The following is a 16335-nucleotide window of genomic DNA, read 5'->3' as shown; positions in this document are numbered from 1 at the left end:
AGTGTAGTACTGTTTTGCATCATTACACCTGAGTATTAAAAGTATTGACAGTATTGTCAACATCAGTGTCAGCTGTGGTTCTGCCTTTACCTCCTATTTCTGATCCAAGAGTTGTAACTGCTGGTCTCTGTGGTCTCTGTGGTGGAAGGAGTGAAATATTTCATTTCTGGAAGAAACAAAAAACATTGGTGAGTGTGGTGAAAGCACTGGGGTGATACCGTTTTACATTAATCAACCTGAAGGAAATGATGGGAGAGGAAGTGATTATAACAATACCCCGTCTCTCTACCTCCAGGATCTCTGTGCTGGAGAGATAAGCCACTCCTGTTGCTAATTTCAAGCAGAAAAGCAGGAAATCTGACAGTGAAGTTTTCCGCTTCCATAAACAAGACGACTGCCAGAGTCAGTCGCCAGTCCTGTGTGCCGCTGGGCTGCGTCTCCCTCTGAGGGAGACAGACATACTAACAGAGAAAGTGAGCAAAGGACAAAAGAGGGAGAAAGGGAGAAAACAGGAAAGAAGAGAGGCCGAAAGACAGGAAAACCCATCAGAGGAAAAGAAAGACAGACGAGAACTGACAAAACAAAAGGGGAGAAGAAGAGAGGAAACAACAATCTGAACTGGGTCTCTCTTCTTCTCTGCTAACAAAACAGATAAAGTCATGGCTGAGAATAACACAAATCTCTTTCTGGAAATTCTTCAGTCTTTTGATGCTGGTGAGTTTGTTTTTTAACTTTTATTCTCTTTTGACTGGTCTTTTTCCTGTGGTCTCCCTCATAGGCACCATGGGAATTTCAGCTCTGTGGGACAGATAAAAAATGTGGCTCTTTTGGAAGATTACCTTATCAAACAAAAGATTTTTTTAACGTTTGGAACAATTTTCTGAAGTTATAAGGTGCTGATGCAGGTTCTTAGTGTTTCTCTTCTTCCCAAATGGCCTTTCCAGATGACTTTTGACCAGTGTCTGCTTCCTCTTTTCCAAGAGTCATAGAAAAACACTGCTGTGGAAATATGGGCTAGTAGCAAAATATGCTCAGTCTTTTTAATGCTCAGCTGTGTTAAAAGGAAACATATTTGTTTTCACTGGCAAAAGTCAAGCAAGATTTGTCTTGGCTACAGCTTTCTCTCTCTCTCCTGTTAACCCTGCTTATATTGGCAATTCCCAGATCCAAGGAAAACAATCAATAAGAAAAACCTGCTCCTTTTTGCAGAAAGAATCCACATAGTCTGTTGTATCCAGAAGACAAGTTCTTGTAAACACTGAAGGGGACAGCCTGTTACTATTTTGTCAAGGAGCATCATCTTGCAGGATACTGCTGTCAGTCCTCCATTTGTTATTAAACACATGGTTTTTCTAATCAGACCAAGATCCTCATTAAAATTCCTTTCATTCCCGGGGATGACAAAAAAAAATACTGTTATCAAGGATAAAGTGCAGTTCTACTGTGTATACATAACTACTATTAAACTTCTGTCCCTCAGTGACCCTTAAGAGTAAAAAAGTAATCAGGGTGGTAGAAACCAAAAGCCACCATATTATTAAACTATACTGCAGCACAGACCATAAAATATCCTGTCTGATGCATGTCTGTCTTCACAGTCCCTCTGATCATAGCGTTCTGTGTGTCCATGGCTGTGGGCCTGGTGCTGGGGGCCCTGGTTTATGTGATCTTGACCTGGATGGCTCGGCGCAGAGCAGGCTCAGCCAGCATCACCCCACCTCGCCAATCACGCACCTCAACCCGCAACCGTCCAGGCTTTAATCGGAACAACAGCTCTGACCGACGCAGCAACAACAGTTTAGTCAGCGCTGCTTTCAGCTTTCACCGCCAGACGTCCTCCCCAGATCACCTTGACCCACTGGGGCAAAAATCCACCTTCAGGGCCTCCACCTTCCACCCGCTTCTTCAGTGCAGCCAGATCGCGAGGGAGGCAGAGGAGGGAAGCCAGACCACCCTGCCTCGTACACCGACTCTGAGCACATCTGCTGCATCAGCTCAAACTGCAGCCCAGCCAGCTGGCACCCCACCCAGACCGGAGTCCTTTTGGGGGAACAACAGTTTGAGGGGCTTCCATGCAATACAGCCCCCACCTCCAGCTTATGAGAGCATTATTAAAGCTTATCAGGAAACGTGCACCTGAAGAGAGATAGCACCATGCAGACACAAACTGAATGAGCCAAGAGTTATAAATGGATTTACAAATGTTATTGGACTAAAGCTGTATTGATTTATATGAACATGTGGAGCTGGGTGGAACTAACAGCTGTGTCCTCGGAAACAACTGGTTTTGTATGGCTTTTGATTAGTTCACATGTATCTGGTGTTGAGATAAGCAACTCGCTTTTCATCATTCAAGAATGATGTCAAATTCCTGAAGAAGCCGACTGACAGTCAGCAATGTGGTAATGGCTGCTTACTATATGAACAGAAATTTATTTCCTCTAAACAATTAGCCATCCATGTGTAACGGTGACTGAAACTCATGTATGCTTGCACAAAATCTTTTAGTTTACACGAGGCATAAATCTCCTGGCTGGGCATTTATGGCCAATGGCAAAACTTCTAATTTGTCCCTGCTGATCATTAACTTTCCTAAACAGAGACTGAATGTGTGTGTGTGTACGCCAAAGGAAGAGGGACTGTTTGTGTGACATGATTGTATCTGCAAAATCTGGTGAAAACAGCTTCAAACCCCTTAATATCTTAAATACTATCAAATATTTTCACAGAGCTGTGGTATATGGGTGTGTGTGTTTGTGGCATTCAAGGTCATTTAGTATGTCTGAGCATGAGTGAGAGATAGATACACACCAACAGGGCATACGATTTACAGGACGGCAGGTTTAATACGCAAGAAACGTCAGAAACACGAGCAGTAGGTCCAGACCAGGTCTACAGGCTTCCTGAGGGCTTTATAACCACTGAGCATGTAAATTATGATTACACATGTATACAGGGGAATGGTCAGCAATGTAATTAGCAAGCGTGTGTGACTTGCTGCATTTTTGTGCAACCCCCTGCTGAAACACACGTCATAGCACACAGGCAGGATGTCTGGTGGAGCAAAAAGGTGGAAACTTATATTTATAGTTATGAACATTTCCCTCACACGTTATTTCTGTTCTCATTCTATAATAACTAAAAGACAGTCAGGATTCATCGGGGCTGAGAATATTAGGGATGTTTCATCAGAAATGTTAATTCAAAAGATTTTCAAAACTTTTCATCATTATGTTCCAGAAATCATGACCCAAAGTTAGACACTGATGTCATTCTGAGGTTCTGAGTAAGGGCATCATTCAGTCTGAGATGGAGACATTAGTCCATGGGCACAGGGGATGAGGCAACATTCACAGGCTCAGTGCAGTAATGCCTATAACACCTTTGAAGAGAAACAAGAAAAGCTTTCCATTTTCCAAACATAACATCAACCCAGCCCCAGATGCAGGTGTCAGGTTCCTCTTCTGGCGTGGGAATCATCCACCTTCAGAAAGTTCCTATGAAACTTCTCGGGTTCCGGGGTCTTCTCCGGTGATGAGCATCCTGTGACCTGGTTTGAGCTTGTGCAGTCTGGTGTCTGCAGGGGTAGACAGGGCTGCTTTCACCTGGGGACAAAGAGCTGTTTCTTCACAACATTTAGTTGATTTGGTCTTGTGTATGCTATTTTGTCTTTCCATCAAACCTGTACTAGTGATGAGAGCAATTAAATCCAAAATAACCTGACAGATCTTTTCAACACTTTGTTGACAAACCCCAGACCACTGTCACTACTGATTTTCTTAGGATTACCCCAGTAAGCAACGGTGTTTCCTGTTAGGGGGTTTACTACTGCATCCTGTTTGAAAGAAGAGAAAACCTCTGCCCACTTGTTGAACATGCAAACTATAATAAGCAATATCTGTTCTTGTGGCATAGTGACAGCTCAATGAAGTCAATTATCCAAAGTTGAAAAAGTCTGCTAGGTGGGTTTGAGTTTACAATGCCAATGTTTTCATGGCACCACAGATTATACATCTATGCACACATCCCTCCTTCGCACAGAGGTGGAAATACGCCCAACACGTTTTATCATTAAGTCACATCCCCCTTTCACAGCGTTGCACCTGACTTCCTCTACATTTGTTCCTTTTCAGATATGCTTGCTAGTGACTGTGTGGTTGACAGGTCAGCCTGTAGCTTGAGTTCCTGTGGGAGAGAACGTTAAGTGAGGTGAGACATCTGGCCGGTAATGGCTGCAGCAATGCAATGAAGTCTGCTGCTGAATATCCTGTAGAAATGGGATGTTTTTGTTAGTGCAGGCGTCACATTTCATAACTGAGATTTGTTTAGGCAACAGGACGGCATCTAACACGATGCACAATGTGGATCCAGCTTTGATAAAATAAGCAGTTTATGAGACTCCTTCGAGAGTCCACATGATTTTGTCGTGCTGTTTACCTACACCACAGATTTATGCAGAGGATATTTTCAGATCCACGGTCTGCAAAATGGTGTCATGCCAAGAAAACTCATGATGTACATCACCCTTTCTGCTGTAATCTATTCTAGGATCTGATGCTGTTGGTTGAAAGTCCTCGAGGAACAGCACGCTCTGTAAATTGGGGCCAAGGTCTTTACAACTTAAGTCCGATGGCTTTGTCAGTGAGATATGTGGAGTATCTCCTGTAAATCTTTTTTTTTGTGGAAAGTAGAACAGAGGCAACAACAGTAGTCTTTGTCCAATAGACATGTATCAAATGTATTACCACACTTCCTCACTTTCTATATACCACAGTCTCATATATTCCTCTTCTACATTCACATGTGCTGTGCAGTGATTTATGCTGTGTGAAAGTACCTGCTTGTGTACTGTGTGACATCTGCTATGCATATTGTAAATGGACATTAACCATCTCCCTGTTTCCTTATCAACTAAAAAGGTCACTTCATGATTTTCAATAATAAGGCAAAGTTGTTGGAATATCTTATACTTATCAGAATGACAATCTAATGAGAAACATTATGCCAGTCACATCTGGCTTCTGTCTTTGTCTCTGAATTACCTGGTCTGGCATCTGTTCCTGCATGAGTGTCACCTGACCTGGCATCTGCTCCACCCACTCTCCGACTCCATCATCTTTCTGCTCATCCACAAAGCAGCCTCTCACCCAGTGTCCTTTTCTCCACACTGGAAAATGGCTTCTCTGTCACAGCCCCTTCCTCGTCATCTGGTTAGTCATGGCTGAGTGTGTGGAGTCAAGCTTTTTCCTGTGGTGGGTGGTTTTGTGTAGTGCTTCCCTCATGTCCATATCTGTCCAAGGGTGGAATATAGGTTGGAGGCCATGAACCCCTGGGCAGCATTAAAACATGCGTATCATCTTTTGTCTCTTCTTCAAGAGAGAGGAGGCTCTGCTCTCTTGATCACATGAGCATGTAGTGTCCTTTCACACTTCCAGGGCCAGTCTCTTAGAGTGATAGTTCAGATGTGTTGTTTCCTGCTGCTCTGTGTGTTGCTGCTTCATTCTCAAGCACTTGGCTGGAGTTTCCCCTCCTATGTGCTGCTGTGGAGCTCACTTGGTTCTGGAGAGGAAGTGGACGAGCAGAGACCAGTCCGGATCCACTTTATGTAACTCAGACAACAGGAAACAGATATTTACTGTCAGAACAATCTTTTGGTTTATGTACAATGTGTTCTGGTTCTCTTAGTTTAGGCTTTCTGTCTCCATCTCTATTCTGCCTTCTAATCATCCTCCTCTCTCACACACAACATCTTTCCACATGCAATAAACCTTCCAGTCAGCTTGGACCACTTTGTTTCTTTCTATTTCTTTTGGACAAAGACCTGTTTTACTCTCGTTCTCCCTCTTTTCAAGATTATCCTTTAAATTTGCTAATTGTCAGACTGTACTCTATGGGAAATAATAGTTTCCTCTATTTGAATCATTTCAACTACTTACTTATCTTCACATAATGGTGACAGTTCAGTTGGTAGGTTGGGCCCCGGTCAGGTGTTTGTTTCTCTCTTAGTACCCAGTACTAACCCATACTCTAGTAGCCTGTGCTGCATCCATCAGTAATCAACAACACAACAGTCTCTACCAAGGCAACACCTCACCACCTACTCAAACAAGTAGTGAGTTTTAGGGGCTGTTTCTTACTTTAACACCACAGGTCTGCCTGTGTTTCCACCATCTTACCGTCGTCCAGTTCTTTAGTGACATGGTTTGGATCAGCGACTGGACTCCTTAGGATGAAAGCTTCTCAACCCCCAGGAGAGGAATTACTACTATACAACTATTTGTAGTTGTATACTAACTATACTAACGTATGTAATCAAATATCTACAATCCATCCTTCAGAGTCCAGACTGTGGATCCATCCCACTCTGACACCAAATCTGTTGTGGCAAAAATTTAAGAGGAGACAGAATATAATTCACAGGATGGCAAGGTTAGTAGGCACATGGCAGAAACATGAGCAGTACGTCTGGACGGGTCGATTTGATCGACCAAGTCTACAGGCTTTATAACCACTGAGCAATTGAGTTACACATGTAAATTATTATTACACATGTATACAAGTGAATGGACAACAATGTAATTAGCAAGTCTGTGTGACCTTTAGTGTATTAGAATAGAATATTTCCTCTATTATGTTGTCCTTCTGTCCAGACACTGTGTTGATTATTGGTGACAGCTACATCCGGCATGGGGCAGAGACTGCCTCAAAGACAATGGGGAACAACCTTGGCCTCCAAGACTTATGATGTGTTTTAAAGATGACAGTTTGGAATTCAACCTTCTCACCTCCTGAGATTTTAACTTAAGTTTTTTACGGGCTACACCTAGCTGATCCTGTAGTGTATTAATTTTGCGTTTCAGTGTTTTGGGGTTAATACAGTAGTCGTGATCAAAACACTCACTGATTTTAATTGGATTGTAATCAGTCTCGACTGTGTCATTTTGACACCAATTGTCAGTCTCCTCTTTAATAACAACTTCCAGTGGTGCATTGACATAGTTATGCTCATTAGATGCTGTGCTACTACTATGACCACTGGTTAGAGGCTGTAAGCTCTGGGATGGAGATGAGCATGAAGAGACAGATTGGTCACTTACCTTCAATATACTTACCAAACTCTTCCTTAAAACCCGGGCTGGCACCTTCTTTTTCACGTCGGAGGGGAAATTGGTAGGTACAGCCGAGTCATTAAGCCTCCTCTTGCCCTAAAGATGGAAACATGAGAATATATATCAGAGATTAACGCTGTGTGACAAAAAAGCTAAAATAAAAAGCTAAAATACATTTTAAAAATAACTGTCATTATGACAGATTATAGTTTGACCAAAACTACATGGTAGTGTATAAAGTGTGTACATTTTGAATAAATCGTGATGAGCATTAAAAGTGTAGTTTCTTATGTAATTATTGTGCACATACTTGAATACTGATTAGGAACTGATCCTCCTCAAAGTGTTCACAACACAGCCGAGAATAAATGGATGGAGTCCAGTCCTTTCGTCTCATGTTGATCAGCCACAGCTTCAGCCTCTCAGCATCACGTAAAGGAAATCTGTGGGGAGGTTATTTTGATGAAATCTTGGCAATAGATTAAATCCTCCTGTGCCCAGAACTGCATGTCTCTGTCTCTACCAACTCCATACATATGACTTTTTAATTTCTAACATTTTGACTGCTTAGATTCTGTTTAGATGTCTATTGGATGTATTAAAAAGTCAAGTTTAAAAGTCATTTTGAAAAAAATATCTTAAGAAAAATACAGTACTGTGCAAAAGCTTTAGGCAATTTAGATGTTTTAGATTCACAAAACACCATCTGGTGTCTAAATGATCCCAGATTCACAGTGCAGCCCATTGCGCAGGACAACAAGCCCATAAAGTACCCATTACAGATTATGAAGAACCATTTTCAGAGGCACGAAGAACCAGGAGTCCTGTAGCAGATGGTCTGACTCCCACAGAGCCCAGATCTGGGCAGTGTGTCTGGGATCACATGAGGAGACAGAAACACTGGGATAGTCTGAAACTACAGAAGCAGCTTCTCCAAGGTGCTGCAATGTCAAACTTAAGAGAGAACTGCTGCTGGTTTCGGGCCAAAGGGGAGAGCTGCAAATACTGATTAGTTTTACTTTTGGTTCTATTCACTGCATCTGGTATGAAGTTAACTGAAAAACTATTTATGTTAAAAGCATCACCTGTGTATTTTTAGTGCCTAAAACTTTTGCACAGCACTGTACACATAAATACTATACCATGATTAGAGATATTTACTCTTTAATTTTCTTTTGGTGTTCTTGCTTGTGATCTAGTTTTGCGTTAAGGAAACAAAGGACATGTAACAAACCAGCATCTTGCTTGCAAACCTGCATAAATAAGCAAAAATACCGGGCATAACTTTTAATATGCAAGAAATTACCATTATATTATATAATAAAAGGTTCAGTGCCAGCCAAATAAATTAGGTAGCAAAAGTTTTGATCAAAGCATACATTTTAAATTTTTATATGTAGTTACCGAAAGAACTGGAGAGTGGGGTTCCTCGAAGGTCTGTTAGAACAATTTAACGCAGAACAAGCCATGTGGTTGATTAATCAATAAAATTTGAACAAATGGTCTTGAACTTATTGATTAAAGGAACTTGTATAGAACCGAACACGATCAAAAAAAAGGAAAAAAAAACAAGCCACCCAAGAACGTTTTAGTAGAAAAATGCAAGATATCAATATCTGTTATTGATTGTTATTGATTGTAACGTTACGTGTAAAATGGCGGGCGTCAGCGATTTGTCAACACTGTTCCACTGACGATGAACAGGAGCAAATATCGAGATAAAAAATGAGGAATATTAAGAGCGTGTTCAAACAAAGACGACAGAGCCGCAGTGATCACTGTGACAATAAAAGTAACTCAGTAATTAGAGCTGATTTTTCAACGGAAGTCAAAAGGAGCCAGGTTTCGGTGGAGCCAGCGGCTACTTCCTATGTGGGCTCAAACCCGGAAGCTTCGTCGGTCTGATTCGCGCATGCGCCATTACATCACTTCCTTCACTTAAAATAATGCCACAAACGTTTTTGTACGCGTGCTTGGCTGTTCATTTGAAAAATTGATTAATACATTAGCTAACTGATTTAACCATTTAATTTAAATGTCATTAAAATAAAGAGGCCTGAAATTAAATATTTCTAATTGTTGACAATGTCAAACTGCATACATCACAAAAGATCACGTGTTACCACAACGTAAGTATTTATTGTCCCTTTATTTTTATTACCCGTTTATAGCACAAATGTTTTGTTTTTTTTTTGCCCCCACATTCAGTTGCTGTATCATTTGTTTTATTTATTTATAATAAAGTTTGTTTTTAAAACATAGGTTTATTATTCTTTATAGCATAATTTTTCATATTTTGACTTGAATTGGTCGGATCAATGACTGTAGAGTACACTGATGGATCACTATTAATCGTTTCATCGTTTCAAACTGTAACAACTCATGTGCAGTCTGACCTCTGTTATCCCAACAAAACCACATCATGGCAGATATTTCATTGCATGAAGAGAGACTGAAAATGTGCATCAGACCTTCTGCATCTTCCGATGCTATTTCAAAACATTTTGTTTACAGTTTGTTCCCTACGTCACGCGTTTGATGACGTATTATTTGTGGGACAAGTGTTTATGATGGACGCCGGGCGCTGTTGGGGCGGAGAACTAAATTAAAAAAAAAAAAAAAAGAAAAGTTCATCAATGCGGTAATTTTATTGTTAATGAAACATTTTCCACACGGACAGGATACGTTAGCTCAGAGTTTGTAAGTTAGCAGGTAACAGTGACACGTTAGCCTAAAGCTACATCTTTAGTAAGTTAGCTTAGCCTTTGTGTTGAAGTTAGCGACGTGAGAGTCACAAGGCTCGTTATTAAATCTCACGAAAATAACGATAAAGATACTAGACATGATCTAACTGTCTTGTTTATTAGGTGAGTTCTCTTGTTACAGGTGTTTTGTCGAGTTTTTCCTGCTGCGACCTGCCTGTACCAGGCTGAAGCGAAAAGCCCCCAACTAATGATTTCTAAGCAAAAACCAAATATTTACTTTGTTGGGTTCGTCAGTGATGATAGGTTCTCTTTGCTTATTTCTAGGTTCTGAATGTTTAGTGGAAATCATTTGTTTGGGGTTTCAGCTTTACCCGTGCGCGCTCCCGCCTGGTCCATGCAGATCGAGGCAGGCTGAACTTGGCATAACACCTGCCACTTAGAGCTAAACGTAGGTTGACGACTTGTGAATGACTTGATGCCTTAGCCACATTAGTTAGCTGACTATATTAATTACTGTCACAGCATGGTCACGTGTTGCTGTGTTGCTTTTGGATCATTAGAGCCTTGAAGCTGGATCAATACTACCTGCCCCAGATGTTGGCACAGATATGAAGGTTTCTAGTGAGAGAGAATAAAGGTTTAGTCTTGTTGGGCAGTTTTATTAATGTAACTTCAACATGCAGGCTGAGGATGTCCGTTACAGCTCTACGTCTGATCCGCTGTCGGAGACTGAGCACAGCTGGGCAGCCTGGAGTAAAGAAAGTGATTCAGTGGAAAGATTTCAGTAAGTTAGTTGACATGTCAACTATATAAGAGACATAATTACTCTAAATGCCCGTTGTCTAAAATATTTGTCTTTTTGCTGACCTTTAGAGAAGGTTGCTAAAGTAACTGGTGCAGTTGTGTTGGGGTAAGTTCAGTGTTTCCATACAGATTTTACTGTTTGATTCCTAAATAGCCAAATTTGATCTGTGTGATTTGTGTGAAAAACCATGAGTGTGCAGTGGCTTATCTATTATCTTTCTGCAGAGGCTGTCTGTTTATTACATATGAGGTTGTAGCCTTGAACAAAGCTGTGAGCATTGACACTAGTGCAATTCTTCAAGAGAAGTATAAGTCTTATGTTTATCTCAGAGCCACGCCTTCAGATGAAAAGGAGACGCTTACAGCAGGTAATCACGTTATAGTCAAAGTGGGTGTTTATTACATGTCTATTTTAAATTGTTTAGGACTGTTGTGTTTTTTTTTTTTTTTTTTTACATGTATTGTTTTTGGAAATGTGCCATAGCTCAGGAATGACATCTGGAAAAATGCTGAGTGGCTTTGTTGCTGATATGAGCACAGACATGTCCAGGTGTTCAGTGACATCTGTTACCATTTGTTCCTCTTTCCTTCCTTGCTATCTTTCCTGCCTCTATGTTTGGGTCAGTATGTTGACTGATCTCACTCACACTAGTCAAGATTCATTGATTTAATGTCACCAACTTATGCTGAGATCCCAACTATCAACCATTACTACAGTAATAGTTCACCTTGTTACTGTTCTTATAGAAAACTAATTTAAATTTGTAATTATTGCTTCCACTGCACATCTGTTCCAGGGCTTACAAATAAAGCAAGGAGGGAACTTCATAGAGCAACACGGTGGTTTCTGGAAATTACCTCTAAGCTTTTGCTTAGAGGATCAGTAGATGGTAAGAAACTAAAAGCTTTCATTGTACCAGTTCAGCTGAAGTTTACATTGAAAGTGCATTGAGAAACAGCAGCACTTCCCCTAAATTAAATTAAAAAGCAGAAATGATCCCAACAACCGTCTCAGAAACTACATTTATTTTTATTTTTATTTTTGTGTACATGAAGACTGAAGATGAGACCTGCTTTGCACATGCACATCCTGTTTTTCAATGCCATATAGTTTGCATTAATGTGTATATTGCATAGTCTTTTGCTCATTGCATTGTAAATGAAGATGTTTGTAATATTGCAATGAGCACCATTTTATATGTACATTTATATTCCAGTAAGACATCCAATAACTTTTGAGCTTTAAAAAATGAATAGCTGCCAAACTGATGACAAGGTTTTCCAACCACAAGGTTTCTAACATTTAACTCTAACCAGCTCTAATAACAATCCAAAGGTGGCACTGTAGGTCCTGGTAGTTAGTCTGATAGATACAGTGTGAATGTAATGTCAGTGTTTTTAGACTTATTTCTGGTCTACATTTACTCTGTTTTCTGAATATTTAATCTGTGTATTTGTTCTCTTAGAGCACTTTAGCCATGTGGATGCAGACCCTCATGAGGTGGCACTATGGGTCCTGCTGAAGAGGACACAGTCTGCCAATAAACACACCAGACTTCAGGCTGTGCAGGAGCTTGCAGACAATCACCACTGGCACGGTAAATGCACAAAAGCCGTTGCTTATCATGTTAAGCTTCTCTGCATTAAGTTAATATAATGATGGGATGGGATTTGGTCACACTCATTGTTAATATTGCAGACTACCAGTACCAGACAGCAGCCCAGGTTATAGACCAGAGAACTGCAGTGGGCCTGGCCCGGACACCCCAGGTTGACTTGCGATTCTTCCTGCCACCTCCTAGATTACATGATCTGGAAGATGTATGTTTCCTCAATGAAATACAGTTATTATAGATATGCTGTTGATTCTTTGCACATATACTGTATATAAGATGGTAACTAAGCTGAGTTAACATCTTTACAGGGCCTGTCGGCAGAAGATGGACTGAGGCAGCTGCTGGCTTCTCTGCCTCAGTCTGAGGTGGACAAATGTGTTCAGTACTTCACCTCACTGGCCCTCAGAGAGAGCAACCAGTCCATGGCAGCACAAAGGGTAATAATGTATAATCATGTATCAAACCTTTAGAAATGAGGCCATAAGACAGCACAACAGAAAAACCCCAGTCTCTGAATAAAATATGCGATTAAATCTTGTACTCTCCTGTGTTTCAGGGTGGTCTTTGGTGTTTCGGTGGAAATGGACTGCCCTACGCTCAGAGCCTCACCTCTGTCCCCTCAGAAAAGGTGGAGTCCTTCTGTCTACAGGCACTGGTACAGCACTCAAAGGTAATGACGGCCATTATACATCTAAATACGATTTGATCTGGAGGAGAAATTGTCTTTCAGTTTAGCTGGAATGAACTAGGCACAGTGCTTTTAAATTTGCATTGTTTTCTGAACTGAAACAACTATTACTTCATTAGCTCATCAGTTAAGAGAGAGGTAGGTAAGATGAAAAAAAAAAAAAAGTTCTGAACTTACTGGAACATGTTTCCTGTCTGCAGGTCCAGAGCCACTGTGACCACATAGTCTCTAATGGGGGTCTGCAGCTCCTCCAGAGGGTTTATCAGCTCCGTAAAGACTCCCTGAAGATTCAGAGGAACATTGTTCGTATCATAGGAAACCTGTCTCTCAGTGAGAGTGCTCACCAGGCCATAGCCCAGTCCGGTAAGTCTGGAAATTGTCAGCTGTAAATTGAAGGTTCTGTCTATGTGCAATTGTGACTGGGAGCACTGGGGATATACTTGAAACCAATATCCAAAGCCCATTCTCATATCTACAGAGCACATACTGTGGTTCAACCCAAACATTTTACAGTATTCATACTGGTTTGTTTTTTGTTAATTTCTGTCCAAGTTGTATTAATTGAAAACTCAACAACAGATTATAATAAATCCATTCCTCTTCCCCTTTGCTTCCTTCCCTATTTAACACCTTCAGGCTGGATACCTGTGCTAGCTGAGGTCATGCAGTCTCCTCATGTCATGCAGGCGTCTCATGCAGCTCGTGCTCTAGCCAACCTGGACAGAGAGACTGTGAAAGAGAAATACCAAGACGGCGTTTACGTCCTTCATCCACAAACACGTAGCGAGTAGGAAAACAAGTTCTACTGATACAATATTTTTAATAATTAGTTTGTTATTTTAGATTTAAACATATGCATGTCTTGTTTTCCAGCCAGCCAATCAAAGCAGATGTGCTGTTCATCCATGGGATTTTAGGGGCAGCTTTTAAGACATGGAGGCAGAAGGACAGAAATACATTAGATGAAGAGAAGGAGGAGGAAGAGAGCAGGGACAACTACACTGAGTGCTGGCCAAAGGTAAGAAGTCCATCTAATTCCTTTAGTTACTCTGGAGTTTCATGTAGTGGAGACTCAGTAGTGTTTGGTTGCTTCAATGAAACGTGAAGTCTCTCACAATTTTGGTTAATCTTGAAGAAAATGAATCCTCTCTCACTGTTGTGTCCTCTATTATTGACAGTCATGGTTGGCTGCTGACTGTCCAAATCTGAGAGTACTGTCAGTGGAGTATGACAGTCACCTCAGTGACTGGATGGCCAAATGTCCTGTGGAGAATCAGAGGTGAAGAATTTGTAGTTTCTTCAAGTGTCCACTGCTGTTTAAGTCTGAAATGTTATTAAAGTTTATTGTTTTCTCTGATACTAGATTGTGTTGATTTTAACACATCATTAACACAGTTTCTTACAAATTATCATCCTCTCAATATTACAACTTATCCAACATAACTGCGAACTAGCATTATTGGTGAAATTAAATATTTTATTAACCCAAATGTTCCAGTATTTATTATCCACAGTTCCATCAGGTTCTCAGGGACTGATCTGTTTTTTCATTCTTTGCTTCTGCGTCTTCAGGAAATCTTTGGCCTACAGAAGTCAAGAGCTGCTGAATAAGTTAAAGTTAGCTGGGGTTGGAGAGAGACCTGTGATCTGGGTAGCACACAGTATGGGAGGTAATTTGTCTTTCCATTTTACACAAGTGTGTCAGGTTTCTACTCCAATCCTCTGAGTAAAACATCTGTCTGGGTCTTATTTCTCACCTGCACCTACATGGTGCTGTATCGGTCTGATTCAAAGGTTCACTCTGTACCCACCCCTCAGGCTTGCTTGTGAAGAAAATGCTGCTGGATGCCTCAAAGGATCCAGATATGCGTGGTCTGTTAAAGAACACCAAGGGCATCATGTTCTATAGTGTTCCTCACCACGGCACATCTATGGCCGAGTACTCAGTCAATGTCAGATACCTCCTCTTCCCCTCTATAGAAGTCAGAGAACTCTGTAAAGGTAAGTCAGTGAAGTGAACTCTGGTCTTTTGCAGAAATTATTCATATGTATATGAGCTGTGAGTTGTTGATGTGATTTAAGACTCACCAGCACTGCGGAACCTGAATGAGAACTTCTTGAACATGGCCAAAGAAAAAGAATTCAAGGTGTTGAGCTTTGCAGAGACGGTGCCAACAAACATTGGTCCCATGATCAAGATCCTGGTGGTACCAGCACAGTCAGCAAGTATGTAACAGTACCGCACATGTACTGCTATCTGAAGTGTGTAGCTTAAATATGAATGCATGAGCAAAAAGTACACTGATCTTGGAGGCCACATGTGTCTGATCTCGTCCCTTTAGCTCTTACCTTGAGCCTGGTCTGTTCTGGTTTCAGATCTGGGCATTGGGGAGCTCATCGAGGTGAATGTCGATCATCTCAACATCTGCAAGCCAGAGAGGAAGGACTCATTCCTGTACAAACGCAGCCTCCAGTTCATCCAGGAAGCACTCCAGAGCTACATCAGCCACTGACTGGAAAACACAAATATATGAACACAAACACTGATATAACCCACTGTACATGATGTAGAGGAGAGCTAAACAGAAACGTTTCTGTTGTTGCACATATAAACACCCAATAATCTAATTATAATATAATGAAGGAAATTACGTTAATTTTATACATTAGCATCTGTGTCAGTTCTGATTTTAAAAAAAAATCTGGGTGCTAAATTTGTTCTCGTCTTCCTACACTGGTCTCTGAGCCAAATTCATTTTTAAAGAACATGATTACTACATTTACAGAGATTCAAAATGTTAGACTTTTTTTTTCCTGCAGCACCTTCTCACATTTTACACTGGACCTCCTACTTTAAGATGCTTTGACATGTCGTCGCCATTTTATGCTTCTCAGTATTTTTGACCAGAGCAAAAGTTTAAGATGTTATTTTTATATTTATGTATTTTATTAGAGCTACAGCATGACTGTCATACTGTCTGCCAAAACGTATTAATTCCTGCCTTAATGAAAGTGGACCTGTATTAACATTAGTCTGTGCTGCTTCATTTATTTGTGTGGGACTAATCAAGCAGTTAGGTTTTAATTGTCATGTGTTTACAGTCCACCCTCCCACCAATGATGTTGAGTAAATGTCTAATGTTAAAAAGCTTGACTTGACTATTCAGTGTGTTGTACTGATTTACTTTGTCCTGAATGATTATTTATATAACACAACTCATGCACAGAGTAATTCAAAGTGCTTTACAGAAATAATCTGGTTTACAACATTGATGCAAAGGATTTTTCCTGTCAGTGTAACAACTGTCAGGTATTCGATTCACTTCATTAGCCGAAAACATTTCCTTTTAGAAATTAGTTCTAAAAAAATCATTTTATTATATCACATGAAAATAGATATATATCAAGGATTT

The 16335-nt window shown here is 40.6% G+C and overlaps 2 protein-coding genes and 1 long non-coding RNA gene across 5 annotated transcripts; 2 read left to right on the top strand and 1 right to left on the bottom strand.

Annotated features, from left to right (window-relative positions):
* The first annotated feature begins 308 nt into the window (after nucleotides 1-308).
* myct1a (myc target 1a) lies at nucleotides 309-2603 on the top strand. The gene is made up of 2 exons (XM_026318400.2): nucleotides 309-714; nucleotides 1599-2603. The coding sequence occupies exons 1-2, from the start codon at nucleotides 660-662 to the stop codon at nucleotides 2138-2140; spliced, it is 597 nt and encodes a 198-aa protein (XP_026174185.1). The 5' UTR covers nucleotides 309-659; the 3' UTR covers nucleotides 2141-2603.
* Nucleotides 2604-2821: 218 nt separating this feature from the next.
* On the bottom strand, nucleotides 2822-9003 carry LOC113137062 (uncharacterized). The gene is made up of 3 exons (XR_003296329.1): nucleotides 8514-9003; nucleotides 7420-7552; nucleotides 2822-7205 (listed from the first exon to the last, which is right to left on the bottom strand). It is a non-coding gene; the product is annotated as an uncharacterized LOC113137062 (long non-coding RNA).
* Nucleotides 9004-9647: 644 nt separating this feature from the next.
* Nucleotides 9648-15945, top strand: serac1 (serine active site containing 1). 3 transcript variants are annotated; one of them, XM_026319382.1, is made up of 17 exons: nucleotides 9648-9750; nucleotides 10375-10598; nucleotides 10688-10724; nucleotides 10844-10986; nucleotides 11416-11508; nucleotides 12085-12216; nucleotides 12318-12439; nucleotides 12543-12671; nucleotides 12791-12904; nucleotides 13123-13285; nucleotides 13559-13709; nucleotides 13796-13940; nucleotides 14101-14201; nucleotides 14495-14592; nucleotides 14741-14923; nucleotides 15005-15148; nucleotides 15299-15945. In XM_026319382.1, the coding sequence occupies exons 2-17, from the start codon at nucleotides 10505-10507 to the stop codon at nucleotides 15433-15435; spliced, it is 1986 nt and encodes a 661-aa protein (XP_026175167.1). In that variant the 5' UTR covers nucleotides 9648-9750; nucleotides 10375-10504; the 3' UTR covers nucleotides 15436-15945. The 3 variants fall into 3 exon arrangements, with proteins under 3 accessions (XP_026175167.1, XP_026175168.1, XP_026175166.1); XM_026319383.1 differs by having other exon boundaries at nucleotides 9662-9750; nucleotides 10498-10598; nucleotides 10949-10986; XM_026319381.1 differs by having other exon boundaries at nucleotides 9662-9750; nucleotides 10498-10598.
* The last annotated feature ends 390 nt before the right edge of the window (nucleotides 15946-16335 follow it).

Source organism: Mastacembelus armatus, chromosome 24 (assembly GCF_900324485.2).
Source record: "Mastacembelus armatus chromosome 24, fMasArm1.2, whole genome shotgun sequence".
Taxonomy (NCBI): Eukaryota; Metazoa; Chordata; class Actinopteri; order Synbranchiformes; family Mastacembelidae; genus Mastacembelus; species Mastacembelus armatus.
Note: the sequence above shows the minus strand (reverse complement) of the source record. Positions and strands in the feature narration are given on the sequence as shown.

Bases quoted from the DNA above. Each gene is read 5' to 3' on its own strand.
- myct1a (XM_026318400.2), top strand. From the start codon at position 660: ATGGCTGAGAATAACACAAATCTCTTTCTGGAAATTCTTCAGTCTTTT. The intron at 715-1,598 runs GTGAGTTTGTTT...CTGTCTTCACAG, and splicing joins TCTTCAGTCTTTTGATGCTG to TCCCTCTGATCATAGCGTTC.
- serac1 (XM_026319381.1), top strand. The intron at 12,217-12,317 runs GTAAATGCACAA...TTAATATTGCAG, and splicing joins AGACAATCACCACTGGCACG to ACTACCAGTACCAGACAGCA. The intron at 12,905-13,122 runs GTAATGACGGCC...TCCTGTCTGCAG, and splicing joins CACTGGTACAGCACTCAAAG to GTCCAGAGCCACTGTGACCA.